The sequence below is a fragment of the Parasteatoda tepidariorum genome, chromosome 8 (genome assembly GCF_043381705.1).
Source record: "Parasteatoda tepidariorum isolate YZ-2023 chromosome 8, CAS_Ptep_4.0, whole genome shotgun sequence".
Taxonomy (NCBI): domain Eukaryota; kingdom Metazoa; phylum Arthropoda; class Arachnida; order Araneae; family Theridiidae; genus Parasteatoda; species Parasteatoda tepidariorum.
The window spans coordinates 34,419,228-34,433,579 of NC_092211.1; the positions used below are offsets into that span (position 1 = coordinate 34,419,228).

Here is a 14,352-nt window from a genome sequence, read left to right on the forward strand (position 1 = left end):
GAGTGAGAAGCATGGTTAATTTGACCATATTCTGGTAGTTTTGACCATACTTTTTTCTCAGTGTATATTTTATAAACTCTATTTATAAGTCACAGCCCTTTATTACGAAGATATACGATTTCCTAAAATAAATTTCTTGGAATCCACGTGCGCAGTTTTTAAATAAAATATTTAATTGAAGATATATTTAATGAAATCAAATTCTCATTTCATTAAATAGCAAAATCATTTTCATCTAATTTAATAAAAAATTAAGAACAGTTTCTCTAAAAAAGAGCAAAAATCACAAAGCTCTAAAAAATTATACCACTTCTGCTTAATAACTTTAAAAAAAAATAGAAGAATATTTTTCCATTATTCATTTTTTTACAAAAAAAAAGATTAACAACGCATTAATTATAAAAATAAACAATAGTTTTGAATGAAAATGGCTTGGAGGCATTTTTAATGCCTCTTCTGATAAGCATCTTTAGCAAATTTTTTTTATCAGGAACTCGAAAAAAAACATTTAAAATGTTTTTTTCTTAAGATGAATTCAATACTTAACATTTAATATTTTTATTTAATTTCCTAAAGCTTGCACACAAATTACTTAGTAAAAAAAAAGCATTATTTTGAACTACATCTGATATTATTATACTAGTACTTCAAGAATTACAAAATTAAACAATTCAAGATTTTATTCGAATCAAGCATGTTTTTTTATTCCAAGCATTTAAAAGCTTACAAATGATTCTACTATTACTTGACCAGTAAAATAATGAACTGACATGCAATATTATGCACTTTAAGTCACAATTGACTGTTTATTCTCCGCATATTAAGATAATATTAAAGTGAATAACCACACTTTAAATGTAGTTAAGAATTTTAAAAAAAAATCAGATACTATACATTATACAAAAAAAATTTATTGTTTTAAATTCGATAAAAGTTTCATTTTAGGTGTCAAAACAATAAATGTCAATACATAATGAAACATTACGCCATCAGCTAAACAATTTAATTTCATTTTAAATTTAAATTTAATTAAAATATATTTTAATTTTTGTCAAAATTTAAACGTTCAGAATTAAAATCACTTACTTCGAATTAAATCAGTGTAACATCGTAAGTACTAAATGCAAATTTTAAATTTTCATTTTGAAATGAGTTAGGATTGTATTTCTCCATAGATTTAATATTGCTTTCTTTTCCTTTACTTCCTTTCACTTGTCCTTTATACTTGTTTACTTTATTACAAAAAATAATTTTAAGTATTGTAGGTACATTTATAGAAAAGTAAATTTTCCTTAAAAAACACAAAAAAGCTTTTAACTTAAAATGCATTTTACAGAAACTTTTAAGATATAAAAAAGTAATTTTTTAAAAACTTGTTATTTATTTTATTCCGAGTAACTGCAAAATCAAATTATTTGCCTTGACAATCAAATTATTTGCATGTAACAATACAATTAGATGTGGCCAAAAAGGAATTATATTGAAACTAGTTAAATATATTAAAAGTAGTTAAATTTCTTGAGATTTAAAAAAAATTGCAATAGAGGTAAATATTGCATTTAGATAATTCATGTACGCTTTTTTGTATTTTTAATATTTATCATTTCAAATAGAAGCTGGTGTATGAAAATGGATTCAGGTAGAAGCTAGTTCATCTAAGTAAGTGTTGTCTTACTTATTTCTCCTTTTCTCCAGATTTCAATAAAAGTTTGTGTGCTTTTTATTAAGTTAAATAATGCTAAACTAATATTGTTAAAAAAATTCAAGAAATAAAAGCGATAGAAGAATAAATGAAACATTAAAAAGATAATTAATAAAATTAAATGAAAAAATTTAAATTAAAGTAATCTGAAATTTTCTGATTAAATACGATTTTAAGAAAAAGGTTATATTGATTTACTGAAAAACCTGAAAATATTAAGTTATTATCCTTATTTCATTAACATTACAACCAAAAAGTTTTCGTTTTTTTTTTTTTTTGGGGAACGAATCTGAAAATAATATAATTTTTTTCTCACTATATTTCTACAAGAGGTTGAATAAACTAAAAAAAGCTATTTTTTAAAAATAATTATAGACCTTCAATATCAAATGCTAAGTTTATTGTCGTAATTTAATACTTCCTTTCCCGAATAAAAATATTTGACAGTAGGCGTATTAAGATCTTCAGTTTATTCAATATCTGCGTTCTAGTATTTAACAGATTAGTTACGAAATATTTTTTAAAATAACTCTAATATTCAGATATTTACAAATGGAAAAATAGGCTTCACAGGGATGTTCATACTGTCGTTTGTTTACTCAAAATAATATTCCCAGTTTTTTATCATAACGATTGATTAGTAATTAATCATTTTGATAAAAATAGATTGACTTCTGCAGCATTAAGATGTAGCAGTTCTTTAAAGTTAAATGAATTGTTGACATGCTTGTTGACACTGTTGACATTATTGACAATGTTGATTCCTTGCTTTTTTGAGAATTTGAATATATCCTTAGAGAATTTACGAATTTTTTTATTCTATCTCTATTTTTGTGTAAAAATAAAACTGTCATATGAGTGAATCTATAAAACCTACGGTCTAATAAAATATTTGTATTATTCAGCGTAGTTGAAATTAATTCCTGTGTCTAACATAGGAAGAATAAAAATAAAATAAATAAACACTGAGTTAATAATGATTGAAACCAAGTAAATATTAGACTTCGTAGTAAGAAACTTTAGAAGCTAAAATACATACATTTGGTGTCAGAAAAGAAGAAAAAGTAAAGTAACCGGAGTCAAGCCAAAAAAGTACAGACGTATTATTCAATAAATGGAGTGAGGACTTAGAAGTTAGAAAAAAAAACGGCACCTTCCAAGAGTTGCAAATTCGAAACAACGGCAACATGTTAAAATGGCAAAAAAATGTAGGAGGTTAGCGGGAAATGAGAATATAGACTTTATTTCGGAATGTAATTTTATCAAAGAAATCGGTAGTGCATGCTAAAACACACATGTTTTGTTTAAATTAAAAATATGAAAAATTATAGGATTAGTCAAATAAATCATAGTGTTATTTATTAAATGAACTAAACATTACTCAAAACATCAGTTTTGTGAATAAAATTTATGGGGACACAGCTTTTCATTCATGCAATTTAGCATGAATAGCATAGTTTTTTTTGACATACGCGTCTTCACTGGCTCAATATAAAGTCCTCTTACATCCTTGACTAAACACGTAAATATTGGTATTTATCTGAAACATCTGAAAAGTAATCATAACAATAGTTATGATTACTTTTCAAATAGCAACTACAAAACACTTTCTTGCAAAGTTAATTAATTTATTTCATTCAATTTATTAATCTGCACCTATGTTTCTTATTTTCCGATGAAACTTTCCGACAGTTTTAATTGTTTTAGAGAACATATTTTAAAAATATGTACCAGATTACAAAGTTGAATGCAATTTTGTTAAGTGTACTACACATGAATTAGATGCCTTCACTGCAATAGGTTTAAGCATCATATTTATTTTATTTTAATCAGACATAAACTAATTTTTAGATCGAAATAATCATTGATTTTTCCTCATTTTCCTAATTTATATATTCTGTAAAAATCGCTTTGTTTATTTTTAACATATTTCTATAATTAAAATATTCGTACCCCGTCTTTTAATATAATTTTGACGCATCAATGTCAAATTCAAGAAAAAAGTATTATTTTATTTATTTTGTTATCTGTCTATTAGGGAATGATTGGTACTCAGCATCATTGATCCGAGTGAGCAAATAATCAAAAGTGTGTACATACCAGCTCTGATATTGACGTCCCTGCTGCCAATAATCCCAACAGAATTGGATGCTGTGCATCTGTAGGTGGCGGAATGGATATCTTGACGGAAATCCTCAGGTCTAAAAGGGGCAAAAACTAAAGAAGCATCAGGTCTTATCTGTAATAGTTCTGGCACTTCTTGAACAGGTGTTCCATCTTGCCGTATCCAGGATACCGTTGGGATTGGAACACCGATAGCTGAGCAAGAAACTACCGCTCCAGTGGAGTTATAGAATTGAACTTTTTCTCGAGGCTCTATTGTGAAACTTGGACCAACTGGATTGCGTTCAGCGCATGAAACTGTTAGAAAGAAATAATGTGATGTTAATAACAAACGAAAATTCATTAAGAGTAATTTTGTTAATTAAGTTTTATTAATTAAGTTTTATTAATTTATTTTTTTAAATTTAATTGCATTAATTCAGTTTTGCTAATTTTGTTTTATTAATTTAATATCATTAAACGAAATAGCTTTATTAGATTTAAAAGTTAGTTAGGTTTTTTAGTTTTACTTCATGAATTCATGTGAGAATTTTTCTACTGGGAGATAAAATAATTAAGGAACATGCATTTGCTCTTACTATTTCAGATATATGTTATATAACTGACTTATTATAAGATAATTACTTTTAAAATAAGTTATTTTATATAATGAAATATTTTTATGCTAGTAGATTTATGATATGCAACAAATATTTGCTTATGTGAGTAACCAATAGAAAATAAACGCACAGGCCTCCCTACAGAAAGCTGTAGCACCTACAAAAACACTTTTTAGTTAAAGTTAATTCATTTATTTTATTTAATTTATTAATATGTTCTTATGTATCATATTTTCCGGTAAAAATTTACGACAGTTTTAAAATTTTTCAAGAGTTTTTTTTAACTCTACAAGTTAGTTAGGTTAATGAGCTCATGTCATATTTTTCCTACTGGGAGATGAAAAAATTAATTAAGGAACAAATGTTTGTTTTTACAATTTAAGACGTGTGTGATGTAACGAAGAATTATATTATAATAATTATTTTGAAAGAGTGATTTTATTGAGGAAAATTTGCTAATAATATTAAAATTCATAATAAGTAAGTAGTATTTGCTTATGAAAGTAACTAAAAGAAAATAAACGCTAGTTTTTATCGACAGAAAAGCTATAGCAATTATAAAAGTACTTTCTTTGTCAATGCTAAATCAATTTGTTTGGTTCAATTTATTAATATGTATCGAAGTTTCTTCAGTTATTATAAAAACTTCTGCCAATTTTAGATTTCTTTAAGAATTTTAATTCGCATTTTTACTAATGTACAATAAATGTATTAAAAAAATTAAAAACATTGTTATGCTAGTCTAGGAAAAATCAAGTTTGATTTCTTTCAAAACTAATATCATTCTAATATTTTCATTTTAAACTGAGAAATATTTTATGTTTTTTGATAATTTTTCAAATTAAAAGACGGGATATAAAAGAATTTTGGATTGAATATTGTCATTTACGGAATTACAAAGGGAAACGGAAGTATGCATGAAAAAAAAATTATTGATTTTAAAATTTAAGATATCTTGATCTAAGATATCTAAGATCTGAAATACGATGGTGTTTTATAAAAAAGTTGCTAATACTAATAAAATATAGTGGGTTTAAATTCCAAGTTAAACTACATCGACTGTAATTTATTATTTACTAGAAAAGTTAAAGTTATAATGAATTATTCCGAAATTATTAGTAGTATGAAACAAGTTTCGAATTTCTGTTCATCCAAGTAAAATAAAAACGAGTAAAATTCTTTAATATATTACAAAACAAATAAAATGTCTATTTTAAAATTCGGAAAAAGTAATTATTTACTATAATTGTGAAATTTAAATTAATATATTTTTGTTTAAAATTATGTATTCGGAAACCAAATCTGAATTAAAGAATATTTGAAAGAAACTAGTTATTTCCAATAAGGTAACTTTGCATTAAATATACGGAAGAAACATTTTGCGCAACATCTATTATGGTTCATAGAAGAATTAATTCTTTGCTAATTACTTTCATAAAACTCATTTATTTATGAATAAGTTATTCCCGAATCATATAAGAAAAAATATTTTTAAAAGGCTTGACTTTTAAAATGTATTAAAGATAGATTAAATCCTAATTATAATTTGAAAAGTTTCCAACCTCTTATAATAAGAAAGATTTGAAAAAGATCATGGTTGTTTTGAAGTAATGCATTTGTTCAGAGCCATTATAATACAGTGTTTCTTTATTTTAGTTTTTTTTTTAATTTAACTCAGTACACCTTTAAATTATTTCAAAATATACGATCAAACCAACTAGAATTGCACAAGTCATTCTGTGTAATAAAATATGTTAAAATATTAAACTAATATTTATTTATTCTTCAAGCACTGGGTTTAAGTTTGATATATTTTCCTTATTAATAACAACATATGCTAGAAACAGTTTATACTTAAAATAAAATCTGCAAAATTAGTTGTTGTTACATTTTTAATCTGTTGTATAAAACTTAAAGTTGGTTTCTTGGATTCATCTTTAGAATTTGATTTTTGTTTAAATTTTTTTAACTAAAGTTTATGCTAAAATTAGTTTGTAATTTAAATACATTCCTAAAAATATATGATAATTGCTGTAATAAATGTGGTAAAGTATGGTAGTGCATTCAACTACTGGCTACTGTTCTTAGCAAATACAAGATTGCATCAGACTCCAATATTCCTTCCTAATGCAAAAATAACCAGTGCTAATCGCTGCGATAAAGTTATATTTTTAGTTAACAAGGCATATATATTCTTAAAATTTTATTATTTTTTATCTTTATTATTAAAAACATGAACTAAAAATAGTTTATATTTAAAATAAAACCATAAAAATAACTGTCTTTTTTTAAATCTGCGGTATATCTACAACATTAATTTAAGTTGAATGCTTGGATTCATTTTGGAAATCCATTCAAATTTCAATTTATCTAATTAAAGTTCGTGATAAAAATAGTTTGTAAATATATTTCTAAAAATGAATTCTAAGCGTTTTAATATTGGTGGTATAATGTGGTAGTGAATTCAACTGATGGCCACTGTTGTCAGCAAATACTTAGATCGTATTGGACTCCAATATTTCTTCCCAATGCAACAAAAACCAATCCAATCGCTCTAACTAAGTTATAATTTTACACAAGACATAAATACTCTTAAAATTTTATTCCGTTTTTATTTTTATTAATAAAATAAACTCTAGAAATTGTTTATAATTCGAATGAAATCATAGAAAATAATAGATTTTTTTTCAAAATTTGTAGTTTACAACTTATGAAATAGTGTAGAATTCCAAGATTGATTCTAAGTAAATAAGTTGTATAATATATAAATTTGCTTAATAGAGTTAATACTATAAATACCAATTACATAGAATCATTCTTGGAATTCTATACTATTTCATAAATACAAATAACTTAAAATCATTCTTGGAACCAAAACCCATGTTAAAAATAATTTTCAATTTAAATATATTCCTAAAAAGAAATGTAAGTTGTTGTAATAAGTGTGATAAGGGAAAAAGGGACTAGTGTAGACTAGTGTAATTTGTTAAAAAAAACTATATTTACAATAATTTTTAACCTATAAACCATTTTTTTAACAATAGTTTAGACGCTCCTACACACCTCGGTTTATATCTGTAATTATAAAATTGCTTAGCTTTCCATGATATTTTCAAAATATATATATATATATAGTTATCAATATAGTTATATATAGTTTTAAATAAAATATTGGGCCTAAATTGTCTGTTTAGAGGTCATAAACAGGTAACTAATCCGCATTATCACCACATAGCCTCTACGAAAGCCTCTTATTGCTAACTCAACAGTAGACGGTATAATTAGTTTTGATCCATGACAGTCTACCGCAGGTAACAGTACACTGATGTCTCGATCTATAGGCAGGGTCTAACTCATATTTGCGGTTAATAGTAAAAGAAACCATATAAGCTGCCCATGGATTAATTGTCAATTACCGGATTATAAGTTCTAATCAATGATGAGTTAATTACAGTATGGGTTCTTTACGGTAGCACCGTGTAATGTGAAAGCACTGTAATCTAATCTGTATTGATCGACAGGATTCAAGTATTTGTCACCACATTGGGAGGCAAATGTTTGATCCTGATATCAGTCGTGGATCAACTTTAATTATTTGGAAATATATAACTGTACTGTTTCTTACTAGCTCATATTTGTTAGATATTGTGCCGTGTGCCAAATCAGATAGTGTCATAAATGCCTCAAGCTAACCTGCAGGCTGATTAGCAAAATGCATATTAAGCAGCAACAACAAAATAATTATAGCTTTGATCTAAATAGATACTTAAATATTGTTTGAAACATAGTTCCTATTACAAGTCTTCATTCTCATTTAAAGCTGTAAGCTAAGCTCCCTCTCAATTAGCATCCTAAGCTTCGAAATTTTGACGTTCATTTTCCTCATCACCAGTACAAATTACGCAATTAATTTGAAAAAGTTTGAAAAAATGTAATTAAAAAAATAATTTTTTGTCAGTAAATTTTTAATAATTTTATCTGAAAGTAACTAAAGTAAATGTGAAACTAAAAAAAATAATTTTAATTTAATTACAACAAATAATATTAAGTTTAAAAAAAATACCAACAAATTTTCCTTTCAATTGTTTACGCATTACTCCACAGCCTCCATCGTTTAAATTTTATCTGAATTCTGTTTATGCTAAATGTGCGTCACTTTTGAAGGCTAAATTTGTATAATGTTAAGGTTTCCACTGATTAGAAAATAAATTTAGAACAAACCTGAAAATTCCAAATTTTTTCACAGGCAACTTTATGACGAAGAGCGTTACAGCGGGTGGCACTTAAACCAAACATACTTTATACTATATAATACAAATACGGTGTCAATAAAGTTTTAATATTAACAATGATAAGAGCTCTATGCTCCGATTTGGAGTAAAACGGAATATGCATGTATGTATGATTCAAGCAAAATTAACCTGCAATTTTACTTTTAAAGATTAGTTACTTTTCCGCCTTTTCTAAGTTTATTTTTTCATAAACCTGTATGTTCAACGTTCTTCAATTCGTAGAACAGCATTAATGAAGCATCATGCCACATAAATTACCACATTACTTTTTATGAGATGCTATCTTTCATTTTATAAAAAAAAAATGCTTCTCTACAATATGCTGATCTAAAAGCACTTACAAGTTTATAAAATTAAGTTTATAAAGTTAAAACATCTCTCAGATGGAGAAAAATAAAAAATATAAAAATTTACTTTTCTAAGTTTGCGTTAATATTTGTTTCATTTTATTGAAGCTATTAAGTTCCATTCCCTACTATTATAGATTAAGCAATCTTCACGCTAACGGGAGGTGGACACAAAATCTCTCATACATTATAAAAACTTATTTTAGTTTTAAAAAATATTTATTAACTGAGGTTATGAGATCTTAAAGTTTTTTTTTCTCCCTTAACACTTTAACGGGGCCATTTATTTCTAGCAAGGTTACATTAAAATACTTTTCGAATTTAGATGAAATAATTCATTTAGATTAGTTGATAAAATTAATTTGTATTTTAGCATTTTTTGCGGTAAGTATTTTTATTACTACTCGATAGATGTAATAAGAAAGTAAGAAGTAAAGAAAAATTGAGAGACTTAATTATTTTCATTTCCTTCAATTTGTAAAATAAATTTTATAAATACTCCAAGTTGAAAAAGGAATTATATAATATTACTTATTTTACAATCCTTAAAAACAGACATATTGTGAACCAATTTTATTCAATATTACTTCATCAGAGCTGATGTTAATAACAAATGGCGTACCAAAGTTATAGTGGTGATAAATATACTTAGCACGGCCTTAGAAAGGGTTAATATATCTGGTTAAATACTTAGTTTTTTTGGAGGGTGGGGAATCTTTTTAATAGTAGATAACGTCGAGCTTTCAATAAAAATCCATACTTATAAATTGTAAAGAAACATTTCTATCGTAATTTAAATCGTTTCTTTCTATCGTTCTTATTGTTTTTTCTATCGTAATTTTCTTTTATATAATATTTTTGCAGGAATAAGCAACGGAGAACAAAAATCTCAATAGAAACATCAAATATCTCGCAGTATTGAATTAGCCGACTTTTATGGTAATTTCAGTCAATCCACCGTAATTCTATAACTAGTTCACATTGATTCTTTTTCTACTTCTAAATAAAAGGAAACAAACATATTTATGAAAAATCTAGGAAAAAATATGTTTATTAAAATTGAAACATTTCAGTCTTTAAATTAGGCAACTATTCAAATACTACCATCATATAATAACTTCTAAAGCGTAACAAAAAAGGGAAAACTTATGTTTAAAAGTCTCTTTAATGATTAAGAAAAATATGCCAAATATCTGAAGTTATTTACAAAATAAATAAAATTTAAAAAGCTCAAAGACATGTTCGTTTAATGAGGCAAGGCATTTTTCTCTGTTTACAAGCCATAAATGTCATCGTAATAAAATATTTCTGAGTTGCATCAAAATTGTTCTCTAACTTGCTTTAAGCCATTTATCATGAGTAAAAATGTCACTTTAATTATTTTGAAGTAACGAGACACTTTTTAAGTCGAAATATTTTATAATAACATTATTTTAATTAATAAGTAGTTGAGAGTTTTCAAAGTTAATCATTTTATACTGTTTATTCATTTACTTCTGTTCTCCAGAATATAAAAATGAAGATCGTTAAAAATTTAAACACTTTATCAGATCATCTAAAAGGTGTTAAAATCCACTTTAAGACCTATTAAAAAATGCGAATTCTTTTAAAAGAACGTTAAGTGATAAACGCGTTATGTAATGTGGCATAATAGTAAAAAATAATTAAATATGAACCAATATTTTACTAACCCATTATTTTCTCAATGTCACTTCAACTATAAAAACGGGGGAGGGAAAATTGTTCGCTAAGGAAAGTTTATGTACTAATAGACTACTAAAGAAGTTTATTTACTCATAGACTACTTAGTTACAAACTGTTTCTGTTTTTTTATCTTTTGAAGAACTATCCAGGAGAGAAAATTTTAAAATAATGCAATATTTGAAATGATAATTTAGTTAACCCATTTTCCTTTTTTTTTATGAACGTTTATAATTCTAACTTCTTATACCTTTTTGCATGAACGAAAAGTATATGGTTTAAATCTTAAAGCGACGTTTCTTTTTTATCGTTTTGATTTTTGCAGTATAAATATATGTTAATAAATACAATTATCGCCATCTATATTTGCAGTAAACGTAGCCGACATAGTAGTTTTTTAGTTAAATATTAATAAGTTTGATGTATAAACAAGCTTAGCGTATAAGTATTATTTTAAAAACTATGAAAAAATATATATTTAAAGACATAGATTTCGTTCAATACAATGTTTACAACACATCTGTCCGATATAAAGCTAGCAACAATTTATTTGAGTCATTATAGTAATTGAATTTATAATGATATGAAAAGTAATAATGATAATAATGATTATAAGTAAGTAATATAGTGTAATTGCATTTATAATGATAAAAAATTCTGTTTAAAAAAATTAATCTCCATCTGTGAAACGAATTAAAAAAATAATAAAGGTTTTACATGCATGTGCGAATTATTTATGTATCAAATTTGTCAAAACTATGAATGAGATACATAATCATAATTTTTTTGTGAACGTTTAACTTTCTAACTCCCTATACCTTTGAAAGTTTAACTTTCTAACTACTTATATCTTTTTGCATTAGCCGAAAGTATATGGTTAAAATCTTAAAGCGATGCTTCTTTTTTCTTGTTTTGATTTTTACTGTATAAATGTGTGTTAATTAATACAATTATTACCATCTATATTTGCAGTAAACGTAGCCTACATAGCTGTTTTTAAGTTAAAAATAAATTAGTTTGATGTATAAATAAGCTTAGCGTATAAGTATTATTTTAAAAATTATAAAAAATATATATCTAAACATATAGATTTCTTTCAATACAATGTTTACAACACATCTGTCTGATATAAAGCGAACAACAATTTATTCGAGTCGTTATAGTAATTACATTTAAAATGATAAGAAAAGTAATAATAATAATAGTAATGCTAAGTAAGTAATATAGTGTAATTGCATTTATAATGTTAAGAAATTCTGTTTAAAAAAATTAATCTCCATATGTGAAACGCATGAAAAAAATTAATAAAGGTTTTACATACATGTGCGAATTATTTATGTATCAAATTTGTCAGAACTATGAATGAGATACATAATCATAATTTTTTTATGAACGTTCAACATTCTAACTCCCTATACCTTTGAAAGTTTAACTTTCTAACTACTTATACATTTTGCAAGAACCGAAAGTATATGGTTAAAATCTTAAAACGACGTATCTTTTTTCAGAAGGACGTCAGAACTATGAATGACATACAAATTATCATAATTTTTTTTATACTATGATACATATTAGAAAGGGTGGCTCACGAAAAGTTTTTTTCTATAACATATTTTTTCTGTAAATTCAAAATACTTATAAGTTTGTATATTGAAGTTCCGTATTAAACACAATACATACACATCGATTTATTTGAAATGTTTCATTTTGAGCATCTTTTATTCAATTTGTGAAAATCCCCGGATTTTATTATCATCCATTTCGGTGCAGTACAACTTTAACAAGGAAAATTGACGTATGCAACGTCATAAATTTCTTTGTATTTTTGTATTTATTTCATTTCATCGATATAGTTGCATTTCTCTGCAGTTGAAAAGAATTTATAGTCTTAATTCTTTTTTATTTTAAAGTTTTTTCTTCTTCGTTGGTGTTCTCGATGAAATAAATTTTATTAACTGAAAGCAAACCTCACAACTGCATATTCTTCCTGAGCATTATGTGAAAACATTTTTATAGAGTGAAACAAAAACTTGAAATATATACTTTTTCATAGTTTATTTATTTTTTTTCAACGAAAATTTTTAGGGTTCATAATTGGAGATACGATAGTTTTCTATTCCTATTTCATGAGAAAAAAAACATTATTTCTTTTATTTAGTGAATTATTACAACCATATTATTATTATTAAGAAAATAAGTTTCTTTTTTCTCTTAGTGGAAAATTTTCTATTATTAATCTTAGATTTTTTTTACTTTGTTAAAACTTAATTATTTTTATTTCTATTTGTGCTGGGAATAGTAAACAAGAAAATCGCTAATTTCATATTAAAGTATATGTGTGATACAACCTTAAAAGAACACAGTAAAACAATTAGTTGATTCTTTTCCTATAAATTTTAAAAATGTAATTAAATTAGATATTTAAGAAGCATGACATAAGTCAAAAGAGAATTGCACTGTCCTTATAGTAAGCTATTAATGCTTGAAAATAAAAAAAAATCTACATCAACATTTGTTGTTTTAATATAGTATGTTTTTTTTCCTCTTTTAAAAGAGGAGATGACGTTTCCAAAATTAGATGATCAATAATTACTCAAACAATAGAGAAAAATTCCACATTCAATAGGAAAGTAAAATTTTGATATGAATGTTAAGATTTTTATCAAAAGTATTACAGATATCTTACTTTCTATTTTATTTATTCATTTTGACACCTTTAATATCAAGCCTAGATCTAGCTTATAATGAAGACCAGAAAATTTTTACTTTTTTACAATAATAGAAAAATTATGGCAATCGCAGAAAATCGCAGAAAAGCTTTGAATAATGCAATAGTATTACAATAAAATTCTTACTAAGTTGATAATTGAAAATAACCTTCCAAGCACGTTCAATTGCTGCTCTGGAGGTGAATTTTAATCAGAACTTATCATCAGTTATAGTACTTTTGCTGCAAGTTTAATTATTGATTATAATCGAAATATTAATCGCTTTTTATTTTGGTACTTTATCAAACTCCTTGTTCTTTTTTTCTACAAATCTATGAAATTCAAAGTTTCTAAGCCTTATAATTTTTAAGGAGCAAAACAAAACGTAAAAAGTAAAAAAAAATGGTAAAAAATGCATTTAAAATTGTATTTAATTTCGAAACTAATAGAAATTATAAAAAAAAACTTAAAATAAAGTTAAATATATAAATTAAAATAGCCTTTTTACCACGTCAAGTCTCAATTCCTCAGTTGCATTATTTTGGATTGCAGAGCAGCCATCATAATAGTAATTTTTTCCTTAAGTTTAACAGTTAAGAATGCTCGGAATGATTATTAAATGTTACTTTTCCATTGCAATTCTTGTACATTTTTCTTCAAAAATTCGAAGTTGCAAGTTATTAAATCTTTTAGTTTTTTCTTAACGAAATGTAATGTTAAGCTAAACAATGCAACAACTGCAAAAATTTTTATATAGAGAAATCAAATTTTACTGTTGATTTTTGTACATCAATCAGCACTTTTAGGCTGGTAAGAAAAAAATCTCTTTTTCTTCTTTTTTAATGTTCAACTACTATTTTTTATAAATTTCTCTAATGG

The 14,352-nt window shown here is 25.2% G+C and overlaps 1 protein-coding gene across 1 annotated transcript in view; it reads right to left on the reverse strand.

Annotated features, from left to right (window-relative positions):
• Positions 1 to 14,352, reverse strand: part of LOC107441526 (cell adhesion molecule Dscam1) — a 406,695-nt gene that overhangs the window by 383,421 nt on the left and 8,922 nt on the right. The window contains exon 2 of the mRNA XM_043043535.2: positions 3,803 to 4,123. Within this exon, the coding sequence (XP_042899469.2) occupies positions 3,803 to 4,123 (321 nt within the window). The remainder of the gene's footprint in view (positions 1 to 3,802; positions 4,124 to 14,352) is intronic.